Here is a 26,879-nt window from a genome sequence, read left to right as displayed (position 1 = left end):
GGAGGCAGCCCAATGGGCATCCCGGGGCCCACCTCTTCTTTTCCCATGGCTTTTTGCACTTTTTGAATGTGCATTCCCCCTGGTTTCCCAGTGAGAGCATATGGTGTGATCTCCAGACTTTCTTTTTCTCCTAAATCACCACCCTGAGCCTGGAAGAAAATAATTTGATATAGATAAGAAAGCATGGCATTGACCCAGGTGATGCTGGGATTTACACCCAGGTCTCTTTCCCCAAGCTTATTGGTTTGCCGTTTGACCCCATACTCATATGGCACAATGACAGATTTATGTAGCGATTTATGGCCGTAACATACTTTCCTTATATGATCTCATGTGATGTTTCCAAAACATTGGATAATTTTGGGATCATTATTTATTTATTTTTTTAAATAGCCTTTTATTTACAGGATATATGCATGGGTAACTTTACAGCGTTAACAATCGCCAAACCTCTTGTTCCAATTTTTCACCTCTTACCCCCCACCCCCTCCCCCAGATGGCAGGATGACCAGTAGATGTTAAGTACATTAAAATATAAATTAGATACACAATAAGTATACATGATCAAAACGTTGTTTTGCTGTACAAAAAGAATCAGACTTTGAAATATTGTACAATTAGCTTGTGAAGGAAAACAAAAATGCAGGTGGGCATAAATATAGGGATTGGGAATTCAATGTAATGGTTTTTAGTCATCTCCCAGAGTTCTTTCTCTGGGCGTAGCTGGTTCAGTTCATTACTGCTCCATTGGAAATGATTTGGTTGATCTCGTTGCTGAGGATGGCCAGGTCCATCAGAACTGGTCATCATATAGTATTGTTGTTGAAGTATATAATGATCTCCTGGTCCTGCTCATTTCACTCAGCATCAGCTCGTGTAAGTCTCTCCAGGCCTTTCTGAAATCATCCTGTTGGTCATTTCTTACAGAACAGTAATATTCCATAATATTCATATACCACAATTTATTCAGCCATTCTCCAACTGATGGACATCCATTCAGTTTCCAGTTTCTAGCTACTACAAAAAGGGCTGCCACAAACATTCGTGCACATACAGGTCCCTTTCTCTTCTTTATAATCTCTTTGGGATATAATCCCAGTAGTAACACTGCCGGATCAAAGGGTACGCACAGTTTGATAACTTTTTAAGCATAGTTCCAAACTACTCTCCAAAATGGTTGGATTCGTTCACAACTCCACCAACAATGCATCAATGTCATTTTGGGATCATTTAAAACAAATTATATGGGATAAAGGAAGTTAAAGAAGGGAGAAAGGAGTTTAAGTGACTTGTACAAGTGACAGTAAATGAGGATTTTGGGCTTGAATCTGGCCAATTTCTTTTAACTCCAAGTACATCTGCTACATGTCAGGAGTATACCTGGCAAAGGTACAGCTGGCTGTGGCTATCAGGAGATACAACACACGTAAAACTAGGGACAGTCAGAAATTAGGCCATTTCCAAGGTAACTAAAATTTGAGATTCTTCTATAAAAGACATTTAAATGAAAACTGCAAGTGTGATTATATGCATACCATGTTCATCATATAATTAGATGAGGGAGAAAATATTCTTATTGGAAGAGGGGTTTTTAGTCTGGGGGTCATAAATTGGTTTTACCCATTTTTTGATAATATTTTTATTATAATCTGTTAATTTTGTAATCCTAATTTATTTTATTTTATTCATTATTCCGAGAAGGGATTTCTAGACTTCCATCAGAATGCTAAACAGGCCCATGATGTGAAAAAAGATTATATAACCCTGGACTGGGGGGAATCCAGGAAGGCTTTATGGAAGAAATGACATTTAATTTGGATGTGAAGAATGTTAATGGGTGAAAATAGAGTAGCAGAACATTCTAACTAGAGGGAATGCTTCTTTGGACAAAGGAGAGAAATATTCTTTTTTCTTTTGGATAAGACAGGCAATAGCGTATTAAATATAATGTCTATTTTAAATTCATTACATACCTCCTTAAAAGGGCACTTAAATAGTGCCCAGTAGAGAGTGCTGTGTCTGGAGTCGGAAAAATAAATTTTTCCTGATTTCAAATATGGCCTCAAACCAGAGACTGAATGTGGATCAAAGCACAGTATTCACCTTTTGCGTTTGCTTTTTGTTTTCTTCCCCTTTTTCCCTTTTTGATGTGATTTTTCTTGTACAGCATGATCAAGGTGGAGATATGTTTAGAAGAATCGCACATTTAATCTATATTGGATTACTTGCTTTCTGGGGGAAGAAGTGGGGAAGGGAGGGAGAAAAATTTGGAACACAAAGTTTTGCAAGAGAGTATGTTGAAAATATCTTTTCATATCTTTGAAAAAATTAAAAAAATATGGCCTCAGACACTTATTAGCTGTGTGAGGGAGCAAGTCACTTAACCCTGTTTGCCTCAGTTTCCTCATCTGTAAAACAAGCTGGGAAAAGAAATGGCAAACCATTCTAGTACATCTGCCAAAGAAAATCCCAATGGGGTGATGGATATCAGATATGATTGAAAAACGATTGAATAATGACAGTGCCTACTTAAATTTTTATCTACTTGGACAACATCTGTACATGTCAATGACATGAAGCTACCAAAAACTGAGCTTTAGTGCATATCCTACCTGTATTATTTTCATTTACTTTTCCCATATCACTCATTGACTCAGAGCTTAAAGGGACTTTAGAATCATTAGGTCAGAAGTTCTTAACCTGAGACAAAACTGTATTTTTTAAAAATAAGTTTCCTTTGTGATCCTATATACTTTACTTTATGTATTTAGAACATTATTCTGAGAAGAGGCTCTCTTTATCACACTGCCACGACACAAAAAGCATTAAGGACTCCTGATCTAGAGCAACATTTTACTTTACAGAAGAGGTAACTGAAACCTAGAAAGTTAAGTGATTTGTCACACATGGAAGAAGTTTTAGAAGTAAAAGTTTTAATTCAAGTATTTTGACTCCAAAGCTGTAGTTCCTTCAATTGAATCACAAGGCTGGGCACGGCAAGGGTTATAGTCATCTATTTGGTGGAATTATTGGAGGACTCAGATGAGACAAAGTATTTAATGTTCTTCATAAGCAATACGGACTAGAAAAATGACCACTAGGTGGCACTAGTAGCAATTAATTTGATCTTAGTCACTACAAAAAGTAGGATGGGGGAAGCCAAGCTTCCTTGGGCTAGGTGCCCTTCCAACCTGGAGAGGGAAAAAGTCCAGCCTATTCATGTTTTGTAGATAGCACACTATCTATTCTTCATCTTTGTCTCTCTCTCTCTCTCTCTGAGAGGTCCCAGTGGTTTTTACAGGGTGTAGTATGGTTTTACCCAAACAAAATAGCCCAGAGTCCCTATCCCATCAGCAAAGCTCTATCTCTTCCCTGAATCAACTTTAATTTACAGAGCTCTTTGTGGTCATATTATAATGGCATCTTCTACTAAAATAAACACACATTATTTCTCTCTCCTTCTAAAATATAAACATATTTTATAAAATAAGCACAGAATCAATAAAAGGAATAAAATTATATAGGATAGAATATCTACCAAAGCTTGCCCTTTTTTCAGACTCAGGGAATCTTTAATCTTCAGATACTCTTCAAAACCAGGAATCCTGAGAAAAACAGAATTCCCATTCCCTACTGCCTGAGAACTATGTCACATAGCTCTCAGTTCTCGCCAATTCAGTTTTATTGTGTGAGCTATTGCTATTTGGGGCTCAAATAGACATGTAAACTCTTCCATCTGTGATAAAAGGGTATGAAGGGCAGGACTGGGCCTTGTTTGTTGTGTGTTATATTGTCTTGCATTATTTTGCAAATACTCTACAATAATACAGGTTGCTAAGACCCTATAAAAGACTTAGGCAGGACAAGACCAGAAAAAAAGGATCTATCTTGAAATGAGAATATTGCCCGAGAATTGACTAGGAAGTCAGCTTTGACCTCTCTGGCCACTTTTAGCAGAACCATCAGAGAAGCTAGATCTAAAGGGGGTGAGGAGTGATGGAGATGTATTGTAGATGCAGGGTTATCTACTGGGAATTTTATCATGTAGCCCTATGTTTTAGTTCTGAATTTGTGATTCTCTTAGTACAGGCAACTCTCAGGGAGGGAATTCTCTTTGTCAATGTAGATCAGTATTTACTCTACAACTTGCAGTCTTAGAGAGCCACTCCAGTACTGAGAGCGTAAGTGGCTTCCCCTGGAGTCATATATGAATATGATATTCTACACATGCTGAAGGCTCTCAGGTGTTGGTAAGTAGTTCTTCCTGATCACTCCAGCTACAAGTCTTCCTTCTACGGTTTGATTTCAAAGCAATGATTTTCCTTTTTATGTATGTACATTATAGGCAGGTTTCTGTCTTGGGCTCTTTTTTTCTTTGCTCCTTATTTTGGGAAGAGGGATTTTGGTCTGACCTGGAGGGGAAGTCAAAGAATATTGCAACATATTCTCATTCTCATTGGAGGGGCTCTTATTCTCTGAGTCTCTATTGGAAGAGTTGCTCTTTCTCTCTCCTTCTAAAGGCCCCAAAGCTTAGAGACTTTCTCATCTTATTTCTACTTAACCATATGCCTCAATGCAACCCAGTAAAGATGGTCTTACAGGGCTCTGGGAAGGGAGTATTTCCCAAAGTACTTTACCGTACAAACTGCAAGTTTAACTTTTGTCCTCAGACATCCATTAGTTCATGAACTTTAGTCGTTACCTTTCTTCTTTTTCTCTATATTTTTTCTGCCTTACTGGTATGAAACTTACATTTAGAATTTGTCAAAGCTCTAATTGAACTAAAGTCCATTTTGCTGAGTAATGATTTTTATACTTGTGTTTGAACAAAACAATTCCCCCATATGTGCATTTTTCTTCTATTTGCTATTGTATTAATGTTTTCAACGATCTAGGAGCATGTTGGTGGCAAAATCTGCCCAATCACAATCTTTCTAAAGCTGAAAGACTCAAGCTCATGAGGTTCTTGGAACAAATATAAAAACACATGCCCATGAGAAGAGGGCCTGTAACAGTTCTGGCTTTGGATCTCACCACTCAAGCCAAACTGCTCTCTCCAAGGTTGGTAACCATTGGATGTCATAATGACTACATTTAATGGCTTTTTTCCCTCAGTCCTCACTCTTCTTGACCTTCTGGCAGCCTTTGTCCACATGGACCGACCAACCCCTCCTCCAGAATATTCTCTTTAGCTAAGAGAAGTTTCTCTTTATCGTGATTCTCCTTCTACTTGTAGGCTGGTTGCAAGATTGTCATTCAGGCCATGCAGTGGATATGCCCCCAAGAGTTTATTCTGGGACTTCTGGTTTTTTCCTCGATGGGATGATTTCAGAAAGACCGGGAGGGACTTCCACGAACTGATGCTAAGGGAAGTGAGTAGAACCAACAAGGGCAGTTCTGATGGACTCGGCTCTTCTCAACAAAGAGATGATTCAGGCCAATTCAACAGATGGAGAGCCATCGTGGGGGGAGGAGGGGAGACTGAGTCTGGATCCCAGCGTAGGATTTTCACCTTTTTGTTGCTGTCTGCTTCCTTTTTTTCTCATGTTTTTTTCCTTTTTGCACTTCTGCTGTCCCGCACCGCAGCCCCTGGTGCGAGCGTCCCGCCAGTGGCGCTCCCCATATGGCGGCCTCTGGTGCGAGCGTCCCGCCAGGGGCGCTTATGACGTCATGCTCCATGTCACCGCCCACGTGTGAGCGTCCCGCACGAGCCACTTATGACGTCATGCTCCGCAGCACATCCTCCCCGTGCGTGTCCTGCATCAGCACCGCGCAGAGCAACCCGCTTCCTCAGGCTCCGCCCCCCGGGAGGCCTCCGCTCCCGGCCACGCGCTCATTGGCGGACGCTCCCCCGTAGATGGGCGCTCCGTCCTCCCCTGCTTTTTTGCGCAGTCTGAGCGTCGCCGACAACGAGGCCGGGGGCTCGGCACAAAGAGCGGTCATCCGGCCATCTCTTTTGGGCCACGCCGGACGCTTCGCCGAGGGCTTCTTGGGGCCCCGGAGGGGGGACACGATGTGAAAGGAGCGCGCGGGTAACCAGCTCCCCGGGGGGCGGCCCCTCCGGTCACAGACCTCGCCGACGGGCAGAGCCACAGAGGAGAACGCCGAGGGCCCCCTTCCTCCGCGGACGGCCCACGCGGGATGGACGCTTCTCTGAACCGGGGCTGCCTGAGCCGCGCCCGCCCGGGCATTCGCAAGGAGCCCTGCCGGGCCCGCTTCCCCTCCGCGCCTTCCTCCGAGCCCCGCCCGGGGGGCGCGGCACGTGCCGCCGCTTCCGGGCCCGCGGTCCGCCCCGCCAGGGGGCAGCCGAGAGGCCGGACGCCCAGCCGCAGCCGCGAGCCGCCCGCCAGCCAGCTGAGCGCGGGCCAGGGGGCGGGGCCGCGCCCGGGGGCGGGGCAGGAGCGGGCACACGGCATGATGGCGGCCGCAGCCGGGGACGTGCGCTCGGTGCTGGTGTACGGAGGTCGGGGCGCGCTGGGCGCCAAGTGCGTGCAGGCCTTTCGGGCCCGCAACTGGGTGAGGCCCGGGACGGGCGGGGGGCGAAATCGGGCGTCTCCGGGCCCTCGGTGCGCGCGCGCCCGCCGCCGGCCTCCCTCAGCTCCGGGGGAGGGGGGCAGGGGGGGAGGGGGGGAGAGACTGACCACGGGCCGGGGGAGGGGGCGGGGCGGCGCGGCGCCCCGAGCCTTGAAGCGCGACCGCTGAGGCGCCCTCGGGCGGCCCCGCCCCTGCCCCTCGGACAGCGCTCCGCGGGGGACCTCAGAGGGCCCGAGCCCCTCCCCCGTCCGTGTTTCCCCGCCAGATAAGGGGCCACGTGATTCCCCCCTTCCGCTTACTGATTAACCAGACGGATGAGTGCCCCCTCCCCTCCTCTCTCCCCTCCCCTCCCTCCCCCCTCCCCTCCCTCCCACCTGCCCCTGGCTCCCTTTCCCCACGGGACCGAGAGAAGGGGGAGCATGTCCAGCTCAGGCCAGCGCCAGGGTCCCCGGGTCCCCGGGTGACTGACTGCCCGTGTCCGTCGCGGGGCTCCGGGGCCGCCCGGCCTGACTTGCGGCTCCGCGGTGGCGCCGAGGCCCGGAACCCCGGGACGGAGCCCTTTCAGCCCTGTGGGCCCGGCGCCCCTCCGGGCCCCCCTCTCTCCTTTTCTGTTGGGCCTGAACCGCCCCGTAGCGTCTTCTTCTGTTTCCGATCCGAAGATGCTTTTATTTAAGGGATAACCCCACAGAGGCGCTTCTGGCCAGTCGGAGAGCGTGTATTAGGCGCTTACTGTGTGCCCGGGGATACAGAAGGCGCTCACGGGCCCTTTCTGGCTCCCTTTCCTCCCCGTATAACTGTGGCCGCGCGGAGCGCTCTGTTTGTGTCTGCGGGCCCAGGACAGGTTTTTGATGAGTAGACCCCGCGTGCAGGCGTTTCCCCTTCTCTCCCACAGCCAAGAGCCTTCTCTCCAAGTAAGCGTTTGGGAGTCTGAGTAGATGCTGGCGATGGACCCAGACTGATTTAGTGCCTTGGAAGGGAGGAGGGCCTGGTGCCCCGGGGGCTGGGAGGGGCTGCCCCAGTGGGTCCTCTCTGGCTGACCTGGGGGCCCCAAGGGGCCGGCACTGCCTCCGCCCCGACCCTTTCGGGCTCTGCCAAAATCGGGACATTTGCTCCCTTTCAGCCTGTGGGACCCCCCCCTCCCCAAGTAGTCAGGGTTCAGGGTCTCCTCAGACCCATCACTAGCTGCCAGTCCCCACGCGGCTTCAGGAGCCTAAGGAGCGTGGGAGAAGCCGGCCTGGGCGTCCCCTCCTGGGAGCCGGCCGAGGTCCGGTCCCTTTGAGGTTAGCCCGGCCTCTGCTCCGGAGGGGACAGGCAGAGGGCTCCCCTGCTCCCTCAGCAGGGCCTTCGGGGAGAACGAACCCCCCATGAACCTCTCCCAGCCTCGGGGTAAGGACGGAGAGCCTGCAGCTGCGAGGGCTCCTCTCACTCCCTGCCTGCCCCTTGCAGGGAATGAGGCGCCGGCGGGGAGAGGGCGGAGGCCTCCCCCCCCACCTCCCTGGGCACCCCCTCTCAGAGAGCGAGCCCTGTCTCCTTGCTCAGTCCCCCATCTTCTTGTTCCCCCAGTGGGTCGCCAGCATCGACGTGGTGGAGAATGAGGAAGCCAGTGCCAGCGTGGTGGTCAAAATGACCGACTCCTTCACCGAGCAAGCCGACCAGGTGAGCCGGAAAGCTTCCGGGAAAAGAGAGCAGCAATTATCGGGCTCCGTAGGGTGTGAGAACGTGCCACGCTTATGGCTCTCCTGGGAATGACCGGGGTCGTGGTAGCTGACACTTATGGCGGCTTTACAGGCCGTGCCTTCTCCTTTGGATCCTCTGGTAGCACTACAGAGGAATCCCCGGGCAAGATCCCCGAGGGTCCCCACGGGCAACCGGCGAGATCCCTGAGCCATGGGAGAGATCCCTGAGCCACGGGAGATCCCCAAGCCAGGTCCCCGAGCTACGGGCAAGATCCCTGAGCCGCAGGAGAGATCCCTGAGCCATGGGAGAGATCCCTGAGCCACGGGAGAGATCCCCAAGCCAGGTCCCCGAGCCACGGGCAAGATCCCTGAGCTGCAGGAGAGATCCCCGAGCCGCAGGCAAGATCCCCGAGACAGGTCCCCGAGCCGCGGGCGAGATCCCCGAGCCGCGGGACAGATCCCCGAGCTGCGGGAGAGATCCCTGAGCCGTGGCTGCTCCTGGACGCACAACTTAGTGAGCTCTCGGGGTCTCCTGCCCCGCCCTCGGTGCTACCAGTGGGTGATGGGAGCGGAGCCATCCACCCGAGGGGCCAGCAGGGCTGCGCTTCCTGGCCTGGGCCGGTGAGGGCTCTGGAGGAGACGGCGTCGGGCCCCTTCTGGAAAGAGATGGGGATTTGGTGGGTAGAGAGGAGGAGGCGGCCAGACACGAGTGAGAACTGAGAACTCCTCCCTGAAATGCAGCTGGGCGGTTCCAGTGAAAACCAGCGTTTTTATGGAGAAGGCCAGGAGGAAAAGAGTGTGACCCCCATCTTCCCATCGCCTGCCCCGGCTCTCCGGCTTTCCACACAGCCAACAGAGCGGGAACTTGGACTTATTTTGTTTTTCTCTTTGCTTCTGAGAGAGATTTCGGTCTGAGTTGGTACGAAATCCCTCGAGGAGGGAAACGCGCCCAGTACGTGGCAGTGAGTGGACGGCAGAGCAGCAGGCTCGGGGCCCCGCGAGACCCCGTGGGATTTCCCGCCATGGGATTTCCGTGACTGCCGCCCGTGGCCCAGGCCCGGCGGGTGGCAGCTGGTTCTGGGCCCAGATACAGGAGGGGGAAGGATGGCTCTCTGCAGCTGGAGGGAGCGTGCCGAGGGGCCCCGCATCTAGGGCAGGTGGGGATAGAATGGGCAGGCGGGAGCCCAGGGAGATGGGAGGAGGAAGGGAGGCTGCAAAGCCCAGGCTGCCAGCGCTGATTCAGGCCAGGAGATGGGCAGACTTCAGCAAAGGGGGAGAGGGGGGAATGCTGCCTTGGCTGCAGGGGCTCCCAATAGACCTCAGGAAGTGTGGCTGCCACCGTCCCGAGGGTCCCAAACACGGGGATTTTGTCCTGGGATCAGAACAGAAAAGTGCAGCGCAGCCAGGGGTGGGCCGGATCCAGACTGCCTGGCTTCCATTCCCAGACCCACACTCACTGCCAGTGTGCGCCCTGGTCTTCACCTGCTGTAGGCTTAAGGCCCTCGTTTGTAAAGTGACATACACTGGCTGAGCACTAAGGTTTCCTTTCTATTCTAATAGAATAGTAGTCAGAGCCCCCGGCACGTACAGAGCGCTTTACAGATTGGCAGAGTGCTGTGCAAATGGTGCCCCTTTTCAGCTGCACAACACCCCTGAGGGTGGCTACTGTTAACCCCATTTTACAGGGAAGGATACTGAGGCACACTGAGGAAAGCATGCTTAATTCTCTGGCTTTTTGAAGAGTGCTGCCATTTGAAGAGTGCTGCTCTGACATCCACAAAGTTTCAGCATAGGTTATTCGTTTTTCAGTCCATTTGTATTTTTTATTTTTATTTATTTTTTCAATTTTTCCTTTTCTTCTGTCAGTCTGTTTGATCGTTAGAAATTTGTTAAGAGTTTTTATTTCTCCAAATACATGTGAAGGTAGTTTTCCACATTCACCTTTGCAAAACCTTGTGTTCCACATTTTTCTCCATCTCTTCCCCCTTCTCCCTTCCCCAAGAGAGCAAACAATCCAATAAAGGTTAAACATGGGCTATTTTTCTAAATGTATTTTCATATTTATCATGCTGTACATACACCAACCCCCCCCCCCCAGATCTAAAGGAAAACCCCCAACAAAAAAGGATAAAAACCAATCCTGAAGTAAAACAACAACAAATAAAGATGAAAATACTCTGCTTTGATCCACATTCAGTCCCTAATTCTCCTGGAAGTGGATGGCTCTTTCCTCCACTGTTCCTCCAGGAATTGCCTGAGCATGAGAAACTGATTAAAATAAATGAAGAGGCGCTCACGAGCTTGGGTCAGTAGAGGCCCATTCAGATTTGTCCTTTGATGTAGTCATGTCTGAGTTGGGGGACGGGGAGGAAGAAAAAAAAGAAATTTACACGATCACTCTGTTGTGAATTGGAACGGAAGAGCAAGTTGTGCACGGTGAATTTGCAGTTTCTCAAACAACCACTTTTCACTGTACAGTGTTATGGAAATGCTTCTTTATTCTACAAATTAAAAATCAAAAAATCTTTAAAAAACCAGCTTAACTCCCCCACTTTGTTTCCTCTGTTGAAGGTGACCGCTGATGTTGGGAAGCTTTTGGGCGATAAGAAAGTGGACGCGATTCTCTGTGTGGCTGGAGGCTGGGCAGGAGGCAGTGCCAAAGCCAAATGTAAGCCTTTTTCTTCTGCATGTTTGTTCCACAGAGCGTGCTTCGGTGTGCCAGGCACGGGGAGGGAGACAGTGAGGGCCCCTCAGGGAGCTGGTGACTGCGGGGGCCGCCCAGAGGCTCGGGCTCCACTCCCTGGTGAGCAGATGGGCCTGGAGCAAGTCCTTCTGCAGCGGCGTCCCTGGCGGCGTCCCCGGCGGCGTCCAGTGAGGAGAGCCACGGGGGCCTCCCTGTGCGCTGCCCGGTGGCTTAAGAAGCCGTGTTTTAGCCCCTTCATTTGGTTCCGTGTCTCCTGGTCACATTTCACTCTGGGCATGAGGAGCCCATCAGAGGTTTCCGGTCCTCCCTTTCCCTTGTGCGTGATGTCATGTGGGCAGTGGGAAGCAGGGTTTGTGTCCCTCTTCTCCCATTGGGCATCCCCACAGACAGCATAAGTCTGGGAGAGCCTCAGAGGGAAGGCGCCCACAGACTGACCAGGACCAAACCCCGTCGTCCTGTTGTGGGTGGGCTTTAATTCCTCCTGGGCTTGAGTCTGGTGTTCCCTTAGGCTCAGAGCCTAATTCAGGGGATGATCAGGAGACAGACTCCCTCCTGGCCCTGGACGGCTCGCGCTCACGCTTGTGTGAGGTGGCTCGGGGCGCAGCCGGTCGTTGGGGAGACACCTTTCATGGGAATGGGTCACTCTGACCATTTTGTAAATGTTCTTTTTAGCCCCCTCAGACCTCTGGCCTCAGCTCTTGTGCTGCTGTGTAACCCGCTTAGTAACAGGGGCGTGTTGGTCTTGTGTTTTTATCCCTAACATTCAGTACATTTTGGCCCCTAATGTGCCCTTAGTAAATCTTTCTTTCTCCCTCTGTTCCTTCCTTCCTTCCTTCCTTCCTTCCTTCCTTCCTTCCTCCCTCCTTCTTTCTCTCCTTCCCTTCCTCCCTCCTTCCTTCTCTCCTTCCCTTCCTCCCTCCTTCCTTCTCTCCTTCCCTTTCTCCCTCCCTTTATTCCTTCCTTCCTTCTTTCCCCACTTTGTCCATTCTTCCCTTCTCCCCTCCCAGTGACTCCCTCCTCCCTGTCTTCCAAAGCAGACTCTGTTTTAAAATAAACAAACATGAATACAGATCCACACATTGATAATATCTTAAGACTTGGACCCTTTTGCTCTCTGAGGAGTTGTGCCGTGCTCCGGCGAGGCCGGTGGCTGCTTCTCCATCCCTCCTGTGCTCACCATTGATCGTTGCCATGCTCGGTTCCAAGTGTATTCATTTGCACCAATGAGAACTCCCTTTCTAAAGCATTTTGTGGTGTGCACAGCACGTGTGTGAGGCTTGTGGGGCGGTGCAGAAGTTGCTGGCGCTCTGAGCACTGCCCTGAGTCTGGACGGCCCCTGAGGGAGCCTGGGTTGGGAGCCTGCAGCAGATCTCTGGTGAAGTCCGTCTGAGTTCCCCTGCCCGCCCGGGATCACGGGAGGCTGACCTGGAACAGTGACCCCCAGCTGACCGGCATACACTGGTTCCCGGCCCAGCCCGGCTCGGCCAGCTCTTGCTTGGACTCTGCCCTAGCCTGGTGGCGTGGCTGCTTAGGCCTCACCATGAAGGTAGAGGGGTGGCCAGGGACCATGTAGCTCTGGACTTTGACCTCTGTCCCTGAGTGTCTGCATCTGTTGTTCAGCCGTGTCTGACTCCCTGTGACCCCACTGGGGACTTCCTTGGCAGAGATGTTCTGACTGACCCTGAGGCGGGCAGGGGGAAGTGACCGGCCCAGGTCTCACATCTCGCACATGTCTAAGGCCAGATTTGAACCTGGGAAACTGAGTCTGGGTACTCCAGGCTGGCCCTTGGCACCGTGGCATCCCCAGCTGCCCCTTCTTGCTCTATGAGCTAGCAGAGGGTGCTTGGTGGAGGGCATCGCAGCCCTGGGGCCGTCCCTGACCATGGGGCATCTGGAGCAGAGGCCGTTTTAGGATTGTGGGGAGCCCAGGGGCACCCTCCTCATGTGGCTGAGAGCTGGTCCTTCTGCCATTTCTTGTCACCCCCTTTTGTTAGCAATGACAGGCCATTGTAGAAGGCCCCAAAAGGATCCATTTCTCTGGGAGCCATTTCCAGAGCAGTAATGGCTTTGGCCAGTCAGAGGTGGGAACCTCACCTTCTCCTTTGTTCCTCCCGCCCATTTGGCCTTGGGCTTGGAAGTCTCCACAGTGGGACCGCCCTCTGCCCCACTCTCCCTTCACCCCCTGCTTCATGACCGACTTTCTGGCTTATGAACCCAGGCAAGGGAGCTGGCAGGTCCTCCCTGGTGCCCTCTCCTCCCCGCCCCCCAGAAGGGATCCACAGGTGAGGGAGGGCATTTAGCAGTGCCCCCAGACCCGGGCTTCATTTTCTCAGCGGAGAAGACTTGAGTTACAGGGTTGGCTGGGGATTCCAGGACTTCCCCCCAAACCAATTCTTCTTGAAAAACGAATCTGGGCACTAGTTGAATATGTTTCCATATGTAAAATTAGTATATAACATATAACTAATATGTTCTAATATATCAATATATATAATAGATAGAAGTTTCAGAAATAAGGGAAAAAGTGCCCTTAAAAACTATAAAATTCCCAGGGGTCCCAGGTCTCCCTTGGCCATCGTTAATGAAAGCATCGTCAGTGGTAATGGGACCGGCTGTGAGAGACTTGGGGCTCCAGTCAGGACGATGATCTGGGACGATCCAGAGGGCTTGTGGTAAATCAGTTCTTTCTCCAGAGAGAAAACTGGGGAACTCAGGATGTAGATTGAGGCCGACTTTTTAGAAAAGTCGTCCTTTTTGTGTGAGTTTTCTTTTGCAATATGTTAGTATGAAAATGCTTGTCACAGTTTCCCGAGAGTAATCGATGTTATTGCTTGCCTTCTCAGGGCTTGGGGAAGAGGTAGGAGGGAAAGACTTTTAGAGAGAGAGAGAGAGATATCAAATATCAAATATAAATATATATATACCCAATACAAAATACAAAATATAAATATATTTTAACATATAAATATAATAAATAATATAAATATAAAATATATTTAACATTTTATATTATATATAAATATATAAAATATATAAGTATAAAATATAAATATATATTTATATATAAAAATATAAAATGTTAAAATAGAAATATGGAAATATAAAAAAAGGTCAAAAAGTTTTTACTTGTAACTGGGAAATATCTCGTGAAATAAAACCATATTAAAAATAAGAATAATCCTAACATAAAATCTGACCTTCACGAAGCACTCTTTAAGGTTTGCCAGCATTCTTCTAGACTTCCTTTGGTCTGTGAGCCAAGCTGGTACAGGGCGGGGGGTCTGCCTCGTGCTGTCCCTTGGGACCCTCGTCCCCCTCCCTGTCCCACGAGGCTGGGCCTAGGACTGTTCCTTTCGGTTCTGGGTTCCCTGTCTCCTTCCTTATCCTTCACCTTGTGCTCATGCTGTGAGGCCCCTCGTTCTGTTTGCTTTACTCTGTGTCACTTTCAAGTCCTAGGATCCCGAATGTAGAAGTCCCTCACCTTACAGAAGGGGAAATTGAGGCCCAGGGCAGTTTGGGGGGGGTCCTTGCCTGAGGCCATGCAGATGCCCCGGGTCAAGGGTGGGGTCCTGGAGCCTAGGACTTTCCCATTGATCTAGGTCAGATGCTTCTGCTGTGTACTGTGTCACATGCAAACCTTTCTTCATCTCGGAACTCCTCCTCTTCCTGCTTCTTTGTAGCTTGGGGGAGAGTTCATGGTATTTCACTCTTTTGCTCAAGAGGCTCTGCCCAGGACCTTCCTTTCTATTCTGAAGCCCCTTTAGGTCAAAGGGTGTGGACCCCTTAGTTACTTTCATGCTAAATCCCAGACTGTTTGCCAGAATTCTCAGTCTAACCTTCAGTGGATTAACTTGACCAATCAAATCTTAGATTGTTTTTCAATCCATTGTCTTGATACTTGAACTGATTCTTTCAGGGCCCAAGAATTAGAATAAATGTGGAGTTACAATCTTGAGTTCCCTTTTATAGAAGAAGAAGAAAAATTCTTTTATAGAAGAATTTAAAGCTGGCATTAAAAGCCCAGCCATAAAAAGTTATGACTGTGTAAAAGTCCAATTTAATGACTATATGGGGATATTCTTGAAGATTTTTATAATAGGTTTAAGCTTTATTAGACACATCGGGTCTTATGAATACAGTATTCTTCCATAAAATATAACAATTTTTATATTTAAGCCAGTTCAGCAAAGCATAATAATTTAATGGTTGAAAATTTCCCATTTAATTTTAAAAAATAACATTTCTCGAAAGAAACTATATTATTGCAAGAAGGACAAAATACTGAAGCCACTTGTTTGGAGGAGGAGAAGAAACAGTTTGGCATCAATCCAGAGTCTCTCGATTCCCATTTTGGCTAGAGTTTGAACTTGAAGGTGACTGAGGCTTCAGAGTAAGGAGAGCACCGGGACAGAGGCTTCAGATGGCATGAGAAAAGCATTGGTTCAGTCGTTGGCCCAGATGGGGGGCCCTCGCCCAGATGGGGAGGGGCCTTCATCTTGCCCCAGTTAGACAGTCGGTTGAACCACGTCCCCGATTTTGCTCCAGGAGGAGGCCGGGAACGAGAGCTCTGACCCCTAGCCTGGATTCTCCTCCCAAAGGAACATGGGTGACTTTTTTAATATTTGACAGTTCTTCAGCTGAAGACAGTTAGCATGTCCCCTTAAGTCTTTGGGATGAAGATTCACAATTCTTGCAGCTAATAATCCTTGCAGACCGTGAGCTAGAGGCCCTAAACCCTCCTGGCAGCCCCTGTTCCTGCCATCGTGCTTCAGATGTGACGCTGAGATTTGAGACTCTGGTATCGGGTCACTCGTTGGGGAAATACTGGCCCAAGTAGCTGGTGCTTTTCTCTCTACCCTTGGCGGTTAACCACGTGGTTTTTTTTTTTTTTTTTTTTTTTTTTTTTTTTTACCCCCTCCAGCTCTGTATAAAAACTGTGACTTGATGTGGAAGCAGAGCATGTGGACCTCCACCATCTCTAGTCACCTTGCAACCAAGCACCTCAAGGACGGAGGCCTCCTGACGCTGGCTGGGGCCAAGGCGGCTTTAGATGGCACTCCGGGTAAGTGGAGCTGCAGTAGTGTCCTGGATACCCCAGAATCAGCTGGAGTCAGGATAAGAAAAAGTCTTTGGTCTTTATTCTTGGTCTTTAAGGGTAGAAGTGAACAGGATGGACGCAGGACCTTCCTTCTCCTCCTCTACTGCCAATGGGACTCTGACTTGTCTTACTCTACCCCCTAATCATTCCCACAATTCTCTGTATACACCAATCATCGAGCCAGCACAGGATAGTGGGAAGGGCCATTTTCCAAGACATTTTCCTCAAGTGCTCGGTTGTCCGACTTCAGTGCATTAATTCAGAGTTTCAGCCCTTTACAGTGCCCGAAGGAGCTAGGGTGGTCACGGGATCGTGGGAAGTGGGGGCCTGCTTCCTCCTTGTGTTTCTGACCCTGACAGACCCCAATCACTTCTGATTTCCCTTCAGTGTTCTTTGTGAATCTCTCCCTGAATGTTTCTAAACTCTTTTTGAATTTGTTTTCCTCTTTATGTGGTAGTACAGAGGTCCTCAAACTATCCCCGCAGGCCAGATGTGGCAGCTACGGACCATTATCCCCTTCATCCAGGGCTATGAAGTTTCTTTATTTAAAGGCCCACAAAACAAAGTTTTTGTTTTTACTATAGTCTGGCCCTCCAACAGTCTGAGGGACAGTGAACTGGTCCCCTACTTAAAAAGTTTGAGGATCCCCGTGGGTAGTATATTGAATTAATTACTCAATTAATGGAGAAAACACTTTATAATAACCTCTTTTTCTGGTTTCAAGGGGGAAATCTACTTTTCTCATTCTGGAATTCAGAGTCCGGGTTGGCCAGAGGAAGTGTCTCTTTGGTGCTGTCTCCCTCTGTTTTTCCCGCCACTTTTCAGTTTCTTGAGGCAGTTTATTCTGCTTCCTCTGACCAGCCAAAGCCTCAGTGCTTCACAGCTTGGCCCCCAAACCACCTTTCTCTTTGCTCTCCCGTGGCCACGCCGAACGGACTCTTGCTGCAGGGAAGAGGAGCGTGTTTCTGAGGGACCTGAGAACTCATTTTTCCTAAGTGACTCCCTTATGGCGAGGGTTCATGGAGACCACAGAGTGATATGATCACAGGTAGAGAAGGTCATAGTTCATCAAGGACAATGAAACTTGGGGAGAGTGAGTTACTTGTCCAAGGCTGCGTAGTGAGTGTCAGGTGGGTCGATGAGAACGCAGATCCCCCTCCCCCCAGAACAGAGCAGCTGCTGCTTAGTGAAGCATTTTCTTCTAATCAAGGTGACAAACTTTGCCTTACACAAAGAACATGAGAGGAAACTGAATTTGTTAGTTTTTTAAAGTGTACAGAAATAATGAAAGTGCCTTGTTGGACGGTGGTCCAATTTTGGCCAAGCTCTTTTTTTCCCCTTTTACTCTCCTTTCCTTCTCTCTCTCTCTCGTTCTCTTTGTTCTCCTCTCCCTCCACTTCTTGTTTTTTCTCCCTCTCCCTCCTTTTCCCTTCCACCTCCCTCTAGTCTTCCTCCTCAATCTCCTTAGAAGTCTTACCTTGAAAGAAATAACAAACAAAATAAGTTTGTTAAGCTTCTCCGCCTCCCCCCCAATTCATGAACAGCTTCCCTCACAGTTGGAAGGGGAAGGTTTTCCAGGGACGTGGACCAACCCCCTTCCGCCCCTCCACTTCTTGTTTATTGTCTTGCTTTCTTCCAGAAAATGGTTCATGTGGCTTTTTTATTTCCCTGGTTCTTAGCATGCTCAGTAATAGCAGATTTGGGGTATCTTCTAGGAGCTGAATTCGTTCTCTGAACTGTCAGAGTTTCACTGCATCGGCATTCTTGCCCAACCCCCTGTGTAGCTCGTTAGAATAGCTTAGAATCTCTCAAGTGCCGGTGCTGGCCCGATGGCTTAGATGTTGGGTCTGGGGCTGGCCCTGCGATCACCCCGGGGCAGAACAGCTCCACTGAGGCCCGTGGGTAAGGGAGGCAAAGTCTAGTCTGCGGAAGTTGCCTCTTTGCCTTCTTGGTGACGGGAAGGGAGGGAGGGAATTTGGACTCAAAAATTAAAAAGTTAAAACTTGTTTTTATGTGTAATTGGGGAAAAGGAAATAATAGATTAGAAAGTTGTCTGGGGCCCTGAGGCTAAGTGAGTCACTCAGCTGCTGACTTGAACCCAGGTCTTTGAGGTTACCCCTCTAACCTCTGGTCCACACTGCCCCTCATTTAGATGTTAAACAATTAAAATAAGGGAAATCTACTTTTTTATTGAGCACCGGGCAGAGGCATTTCAAAAACAAGTATGGGGAGGAATAAGGAGGGAACCTTTGCAGGAACTGAGGTAAACACTTCTCCGCTGTGCTCTCTAGTGGAAGCTTTTGAGGAGGAGGCAAAGACGTTCTTGCTCCCCACGACTTCTGCCTTTGCCCTCTGCGAAAGCATGAGCCCACCTGGGGCAGGACCGGCCTTGTTTTCCTCTGCTGTCACTCAGGGGGCCATTGATGCGTGTTTGTGGGCTGGATTACCTAGGATCACACACATACATGTAAACATACCCGCAACTGTGGGTGTGTCTGCATGGAAGTGTGGAAAATGGAGGATCCCCATGGACGTGTGGCAGTCTAACACCTGGCCCCTTAGAGCGAGATGCAAGGGCTGATGGTGGCCCCCACTGTCGGTGAGAACAGCCCTGGCTCCCACATGTCTGCGTCCTTTGCAGCCGCGCGCGTGTTAGAGTTGCCCGTGATCCTTCCTCACAGCCCTGGGTGGTGAGGGCAGGGTCATCATTGTCCCCCATCTGTGGGTCAGAATGAGAGATGGAGTCAGAGGCGAGTGGCTGGCCCGGGGCTCCCGGCTGGGCCTTGGCTCTCCTGCTGCGCTTTGGCGCTCTCTCTCTCTCTCTCTCTCTCTCTCTCTCTCTCTCTCTCTCTCTCTCTCTCTCTCTTCAGAGCCCATCCCTGAGGGCCTCTTGTGCCTCCTGGCTCTCGTTTCCCACTTTTAGGCTGCAGGACCCCCCTCCCCCACCTCTCCCTACCCCTCCACAGCGGCTCCTTCAGCCTTTGCTCTTTAAGGCAGTTGTGGGAAGGGCAGTGATTGACACATTGTCACCACTGAGTAACAGCAGCAAAATTAGATAGCGCAGAATGGAGCTTGCAGAGCCAGGCGAGCCGATGCTCGCGTCAGGGGCCGCGGCCTCCTCCCCGCGGCCTCCTCCCCGCCTTCTCTGTGGCAGGTCTGTTCCCCAAGAGTCTTGCTCTGTCGGGGACCCCCCTCACTCGTTCCCCAGGTTTCCAGCCGTTCTCCACCAGCTTGGGTGCCTGCCTATGTGAGTGCCCTTGGCCCTTCCCTTTGGGGAAGAAGGGGGGGGCCATCCCCTGTCTTCTCTGCCCTTCTCAGGACTCGGAGGCCTCCTGGGGGTTTTCCTGCTCCCCTCCCCAGAGATCACCCAGCATGGCCTCCTTAGTGCCAGCTAAGTGACTGGGGGGGAAGAGGGTCCTCAGACTTTGGGGGATGGCGCTGGCCTGGGGTCAGGGGGTCAGATGTAGCTCCAAGCCCCCCGGCCGCACTTCTCGGTGCCTTGGGCTCCTCATGTGTCCGCTCAGGGTGATGAGCACCCCCTAAGTAGTCCGGATGTCAGCTGTCCTGGTCGCGGGCCCAGTCCCCCAGGTCTCTCTCAGTGAAGGGAGACCTTTGCCCTGGGCTGACCTCCAGGACCCAGCCCCGAGGCCTTGCCCAGGACAGTACGCTGTATGTGATCCTGTAGTAACTGAGTTATGGATTTCCTCGGTGTCCAAGGTGTCCCCAGGCACAGGGCCGGCATCAGTGAGAAGCGCCCTGCCCCAGCTTGGGGGGCTTGCTGCCGTGCGCTCTGGGGGATGGGGGGGGGTCTGCAGCCGGCACTCACCAGCAGGTCCGTTTCTCTCCCATCTCCCCAGGAATGATCGGCTATGGCATGGCCAAGGGGGCCGTCCACCAGCTGTGCCAGAGCCTGGCCGGGGAGAACAGTGGCATGCCCCTGGGGTCGGCCGCCATCGCCGTGCTTCCGTGAGTGAGCGCCCAGGAACCCCGGGGGTGGGGGCCGTCTCTGAGGGGCCAGTGGGTGTCTCCAGGCTGATGTGGGGGCTGGGGGAGATTCTCTATTGTTTCAAGTCAGAATGAAAATAAGCTTTCACACGCTTTTTGTTCTTTTTGGTCTGGCACACAGTGGGCACTTACTAAGTGTTGATTGAGACATAGTCACCCAGTATTTATTGGGCATCTTCTGTTTGCAAGGGCTGTGTTAAGCTCTTGGGGCAAAGACAAGGCGGGAACCAACTTTACTTTTTTTGGAAGAAAACAGCATGTCTGCAGATGAGGTCATTTCTAGGTGGGGGGGGCATAGCGGGGGGGGCAGAATGGGGGGGCAGAGCTAGGGGAACAGAGCGAGGAGGGCCTCCTGCGGATGGGGCTGGCACCCAAGTGCCATGTGCCCAGGTTGCCCGGGCCTCCACGTGTAGGCCGGGACTGCAGCTTGCAGAAGCCCCTCCCCCAGACGTGGCCTTCTCTTTCCCATCCGCAGAGTCACCCTGGACACGCCAATGAACAGGAAGTCGATGCCCGACGCGGATTTTGGTTCCTGGACGCCACTCGAGTTCCTTGTGGAGTAAGTGCTGGGGGCGGCTCCTGCCCAAGGACCGAAGGCTCCTGGGAGGCAGGAAGGCCCGGGATCCAGGGGGGACAGGGCTGGGGGGGAGGCAGGTGCTTCAGCTCCGAGATGCTCAGTGAAAAGTAGCCTTTAGAGAAATTTTTTTTCAGTGTTGCTCTCACTTCTTTTTCTCCTGAAGTGACTCGGTCCAAATCCCCATTGGGGGCCTTTTTGAGCCTTTGGGAATCGCTCCGGTGGTGGGCTTTAATGAAGGGCAGCGTGGTGGGGAACTGGAGGGGGCCCCAGAGACGAGGAGCCTGAGGCCTGGCCTGGAAGGGCCCGGGGAGCTCCCGCCCCATGCTGAGTGCCTCACGAGGGCTGCGAGGATGCAATCTGCGCTTGGGCACCCCCATGGTGAAAGCGCACCGAGGCTGCTCCTGGGCCCGGGGTTCTCTGGTTCTGGGGCCGCCCTCAGCCTGGGGCTTGTCAGTGACTCCCCCAGCCTCCACAACTCCTCCGAGGAGCCCCTGGCCACCATCTTCTCCCGGCCTCCTTGCTGCCTCTTTCCTGTTGGTCCTATAGGGACAAGGCTGCCTGGGGGGCTTCACTCTCAGCTGGCAGCAGGTTCAGAAGCACTGATCGGGGCGGTCACTCCCAGTGCCCTGCGCTGAGCATTTGCACCTTCCCCCACCCCCGGGCTTCCTGAGGGGACAGTCATGGGGGCTGCATGTGGAGCCCCAAGTTCTAACTTGTTTGTAAAGTTAAGTCTTCCCCCCGCTCCCTGTGCAGGACAAAGGCTTTAGAGCTGGAAGGGACCTTGTTGGCCGCAGGACCCCCCATCCTGTGGGGGAGACCCCGAGGCCCAGGCGGCAGAGCCAGGCCCGGCTGTTCTAGGGACTTGGGGCCGCAGGTTTCTGACGCAGTCGGTGTAGTTAGTGCGTTGCCCTATTGGTGTCCCCAGTGTCGTGGGCCTTGAGAGACGGTCTCGTCTGGTGAATGGAGGAAAGGCCTTGGACCCCAAAGCTGTTCAAGCTGGGGGTCTCTGTGCCCCAAGAGAACCCTCCAAGATGGCCAGTTAGAGGCGAGTTAACTGGTCTGCTCTGGCGGGGAACGTCCCGGAGGCCTCGGAGCCCATTTTTTCGTCCATTTTGTGTTTAACTTGTAAAAAACTTTGCTTTGCAACAAACAGGACCTTTCACAACTGGATCACGGGACAGAACCGGCCCAGCTCAGGAAGCCTCATCCAGGTGGTGACCACTGGAGGGAAGACCGAGCTGACACCGGCTTACTTCTGAAGGGGTCGCCTGGAACGAAGCCTGGCGCCTGCGTGGCCGGCCCACGGCCCCGCGTTCCCAGCCAATCTGTGACCCCGCGTTCCCAGCCAATCTGTGACCCCCTTAATGGCGCCAGGTAGAGCACTACTTCCCACCCACCTAACGTGTTTCCGTCTCCTTTTCAAAAGTATCGGGCGTTCACTGGAAATAAGTGCAGGAGGCGTCCGAGGGTGAAGACCCCCAAGGGGTGGAGCTGGGAGGGCTCGGCCCGGGACCGCGGCCTTGGGGATCCCCGGCTGCCCTGCTCGGAGCGGGGGCCGGGGCTCTCCTAGGCGGTTGTCGCAGTCGCTCCTCGACTGCCTGAGCGATAGGTGGGCTTTGGTGGGTTTCTGGTTATTTGTTTTTAATTGTCAAGATAGCGTCTGAATCCAGGATTTGTCACGGGATTAATTGGTGCAGTCCTGACGTAATTGCCTTAATGTCTACTAGCAATGTTGGGGAGGGCGGCTCTTGCCCGATTATCCGCAGTGTTCCGGGGGCTCCCCAGCTTCCCTGGGGGGAGGGATGGTGGCGAAGGAAGTTGGAGGGGGTGTCACAGGCGAGTTTGGGCCTTAATTTCTGCTGCTGAGTTCACAATTTTGAGCACTTGAATCAAGACGGAAGCCCGAGCGTGCGCACGGCCTGGTCTCCGAGTGGCCGGGGGTAGATTTGGGGCTTTTGAGGCGCCCCGGGAGCTGCTTCCGGGAGAGCGCGGTGCGGCGACAGCTTTTCTCATTGAGCAGTCAGGCGCGGGTCCTCTTTGTCCTTTCCTTTTTGATGTTATATAATTAACTTAAAATAAATAGAGACTTGGCCCACCAGATGGATGGCTTTGTTTGATTTTGGCTTTGGTATCGATCTGCTCTTTATTCCGATAGAAGCACGGGTTTTATTTGTTTTTTTTTTTTTTTTTTCTTTATTTTTTATTTTATTTTTTTTTTATTTAATAGCCTTTTATTTACATGATATATACATGGGTAATTTTACAGCATTAACAATTGCCAAACCTCTTGTTCCAATTTTTCCCCTCTTACCCCCACCCCCCCACCCCCTCCCCTAGATGGCAGGATGACCAGTAGATGTTAAATATATTAAAATATAAATTAGAATACACGATAAGTATACCCGAAAAAGGTTATTTTCTGTGAAAATCAGCTCTAAATATTTTAACAATTAAACTTGAAAGAAATCAAAATCGGTTTATAAATATAGGGATTAAATTCAATGTAATGTTTTATCTCCCCAAAGTTCTTTCTCTGGTGTGGTTCAGTTCATTACTGCTCCATTAGAAATATTTGGTTATCTTTTTGGGGATGGCCCACCATAAAATGGCATATATAGTATTTTGTTGGTATATATTGATCTCCTGGTCCTCATTTCCTCGCATCAGTTGGTAAGTTTGGCCTTTCTGAAATCATCCTGTTGGTCATTTCTTACAGAAAATTATTCCATAATATTCATATACCACAATTTATTCAGCCATTCTCCAACTTGGACATCCATTCAGTTTCAGTTTCTAACCACTACAAAGGGCTGCCACAAACATTCGTGCAATGGGTCCCTTTCCCTTCTTTATAATCTCTTTGGGTATAATCCCAGTAGTAACACTCTGGATCAAAGGGTATCACAGTTTGATAACTTTTTGGATATTCCAAATCCTCCAAAAGGTTGGATTGTTCAACTCCAAAAATGCATCAATGTCCCAGTTTTCCCATCCCTCAACAATCATCATTATTTTTCCTTCATCTTAGCCAATCACAGGTGTGTAGTTTATCTTAATTGTCTTTTGCATTTCCGAAATTGACTTGGACATCTTTTTTGACTAGAAATAGTTTCAATTTCTTCATCTAAATTGTCTTTCATATCCTTTGACCATTTTTCAATTGGAGAATGGCGATTTTTTTATAAATAGTTAATTCTCTTTTTTTTTTTTTTTATTTAATGCTTTAATTTACAGGATATATACATGGGTAACTTTAAGCATTAACAATTAAACCTCTTTTCCAATTTTCACCTCTTACCCCCCCACCCCCTCCCTAAATAGGATGAAATAGATTTAAATATATTAAAATATAACTTAATACACAATAAGTATAATGACAAAACATTATTTTTTTAACAAAAAAAATCAGACTCTAATTATTGTACAATTGCTTTGAAAGGAAATCGTCAGGTGTGCATAAATATAGGGATTGGGAATTCAATGTAATGGTTTTTAGTCATCTCCCAGAGTTCTTTTTCTGGGCATAGCTAGTTCAGTTCATTACTGCTCCATTAGAAATGATTTGGTTGATCTCGTTGCTGAGGATGGCCTGATCCATCAGAACTGGTCATCATCTAGTATTGTTGTTGAAGTATATAATGATCTCCTGGTCCTGCTCATTTCACTCAGCATCAGTTCGTGTAAGTCTCTCCAGGCCTTTCTGAAATCATCCTGTTGGTCATTTCTTACAGAACAGTAATATTCCATAATTTTCATATACCACAATTTATTCAGCCATTCTCCAACTGATGGACATCCATTCAGTTTCCAGTTTCTAGCCACTACAAAAAGGGCTGCCACAAACATTCGTGCACATACAGGTCCCTTTCCCTTCTTTATAATCTCTTTGGGATATAATCCCAGTAGTAACACTGCTGGATCAAAGGGTATGCACAGTTTGATAACTTTTTGAGCATAGTTCCAAACTACTCTCCAAAATGGTTGGATTCGTTCACAACTCCACCAACAATGCATCAATGTCCCAGTTTTCCCGCATCCCCTCCAACAATCATCATTATTTTTTCCTGTCATCTTAGCCAATCTGACAGGTGTGTAGTGGTATCTTAGAGTTGTCTTAATTTGCATTTCTCTGATTAATAATGACTTGGAGCATCTTTTCATATGACTAGAAATAGTTTCAATTTCTTCATCTGAGAATTGTCTGTTCATATCCTTTGACCATTTTTCAATTGGAGAATGGCTTGATTTTTTATAAATTAGAGTTAATTCTCTATATATTTTGGAAATGAGGCCTTTATCAGAACCTTTGACTGTAAAAATATTTTCCCAGTTTATTGCTTCCCTTCTAATCTTGTCTGCATTAGTTTTGTTTGTACAAAAACTTTTCAGTTTGGTATAATCGAAATTTTCTATTTTGTGATCAGTAATGATCTCTAGTTCTGCTTTGGTCATAAAGACCTTCCCCTTCCACAGGTCTGAGAGGTAAACTATCCTATGTTCCTCTAATTTATTAATAATTTCATTCTTTATGCCTAGGTCATGAACCCATTTTGACCTTATCTTGGTGTACGGCGTTAAGTATGGATCAATGCCTAGTTTCTGCCATATTAGTTTCCAATTTTCCCAGCAATTTTTATCAAACAGTAAGTTCTTATCCCAAAAGCTGGGATCTTTGGGTTTGTCAAAGACTAGGTTGCTATATTTGTTGACTGTTTTATCCCTTGAACCTAATCTATTCCACTGATCAACTAATCTATTCCTTAGCCAATACCAAATAGTTTTGGTAACTGCTGCTCTATAATATAATTTTAGATCTGGTACAGCTAAGCCACCATCATTTGATTTTTTTTTCATTAATTCCCTTGAAATTCTTGACCTTTTGTTTTTCCATATGAACTTTGTTGTTATTTTTTCTAGGTCATTAAAATAGTTTTTTGGGAGTCTGATTGGTATAGCGCTAAATAAATAGATTAGTTTAGGTAATATTGTCATCTTTATTATATTTGCTCGCCCTATCCAAGAGCATTTAATATTTTTCCAATTGGTTAGATCAGACTTAATTTGTGTGAAAAGTGGTCTGTAATTTTGCTCATAAAGTTTCTGATTTTCCCTTGGCAGATAGGTTCCTAAATATTTTATATTATCAGTAGTTACTTTAAATGGAATTTCTCTTTGTAACTCTGACTGTTGGATTTTGTTAGTGATATATAAGAATGCTGATGACTTATGTGGGTTTATTTTATAACCAGCAACTTTGCTAAAGTTGTGGATTATTTCTAATAACTTTTTAGCAGAATCTCTGGGGTTCTCTAAGTATACCATCATGTCATCGGCAAAGAGTGATAATTTGGCTTCCTCATTGCCTATTCTTATTCCTTTAATCTCTTTCTCAGCTCTTATTGCTATAGCTAGCGTTTCTAATACAATATTAAATAGTAACGGTGATAGTGGGCAACCTTGTTTCACTCCAGATCTTATTGGGAATGGTTGCAGTTTGTCTCCATTACATATGATGCTTACTGATGGTTTTAAATAGATGCTGCTGATTATTTTAAGGAAAAGTCCATTTATTCCTATATTCTCAAGTGTTTTTAATAGGAATAGGAATATTTGTTTAATTTTAGTAACTTACTGGTTTTTTTCTTTTCTTTTTTTTAACATCATGTTCATTTTTCTCTTCTCTTTTCTTCTAATAACAACTCCTCTTATGGGCCAGGCATTTTACAGGCGTTGTCTTATCTGATGCTCACCATGATCCTGGGAGGTAAGGTACAGTTGTTTGCACTCGGATCTTCCCGCTCTGTGCACTGTGACTCCTTCTCTGGCGATTAAGGTGGGACGTTTCATGCCTCATTCTCTGAGGCCGTGATGGCAGGCTTTTAGTGGGCTCATAATATGGAGATCTGTTCCCCCTCTGACGCTACTTCTTTTAGAGCCTTTGGAGAACCCTGTTTTCTTGATTCCGTGATTCGGGGACCATCTGAGCTGAATTCTCAGACAAAAGTCCCCTTCATGGAACTCCTGAGGAGGGGTCATCTGGGCTTGCTTTTGAAGACTTCCAGTGAAAGGAGACCCCTCCCCATTGGGGACTCCTGAGGCCCAGGGAATTGCCCAGGGTGTGAGTGGGCTGGGCTCCTGGGCTCCCCTGCCTCAAACGCCCTGCCTGGGGCTCTTAACCAGCCCCTGCCTCTTCCCCCACTTCCAGGGTTTTCCATCCCCCGGCCCACCCAGTCTCTGCCGGTGAGCCTCCTCCTCCTTAATCTGCTCTCCTCAGCCTGGCCCCTC

At 49.1% G+C, this 26,879-nt stretch overlaps 1 protein-coding gene across 1 annotated transcript; it reads left to right on the top strand.

The window, feature by feature from the left end:
* Positions 1-5,781: 5,781 nt before the first annotated feature.
* Positions 5,782-22,694, top strand: QDPR (quinoid dihydropteridine reductase). The gene is made up of 7 exons (XM_031941352.1): positions 5,782-6,516; positions 8,098-8,190; positions 10,782-10,878; positions 15,836-15,976; positions 19,870-19,978; positions 20,493-20,576; positions 21,748-22,694. Exons 1-7 carry the CDS (start codon positions 6,142-6,144, stop codon positions 21,851-21,853), a joined length of 1,005 nt encoding a protein of 334 aa, XP_031797212.1. The 5' UTR covers positions 5,782-6,141; the 3' UTR covers positions 21,854-22,694.
* Positions 22,695-26,879: the final 4,185 nt, after the last annotated feature.

Source organism: Sarcophilus harrisii, chromosome 6 (genome assembly GCF_902635505.1).
Source record: "Sarcophilus harrisii chromosome 6, mSarHar1.11, whole genome shotgun sequence".
NCBI lineage: Eukaryota > Metazoa > Chordata > Mammalia > Dasyuromorphia > Dasyuridae > Sarcophilus > Sarcophilus harrisii.
The sequence above is the reverse complement of the archived record's forward strand: the minus strand, read 5'-3'. Positions and strand labels throughout refer to the sequence as shown.

Excerpts from the sequence above, each read along its gene's own strand:
- QDPR (XM_031941352.1), top strand. The coding sequence starts at position 6,142 with ATGGACGCTTCTCTGAACCGGGGCTGCCTGAGCCGCGCCCGCCCGGGC. Across the intron at positions 6,517-8,097 it reads CCTTTCGGGCCCGCAACTGG|TGGGTCGCCAGCATCGACGT; the intron begins GTGAGGCCCGGG and ends TTGTTCCCCCAG. Across the intron at positions 15,977-19,869 it reads GGCTTTAGATGGCACTCCGG|GAATGATCGGCTATGGCATG; the intron begins GTAAGTGGAGCT and ends CCATCTCCCCAG.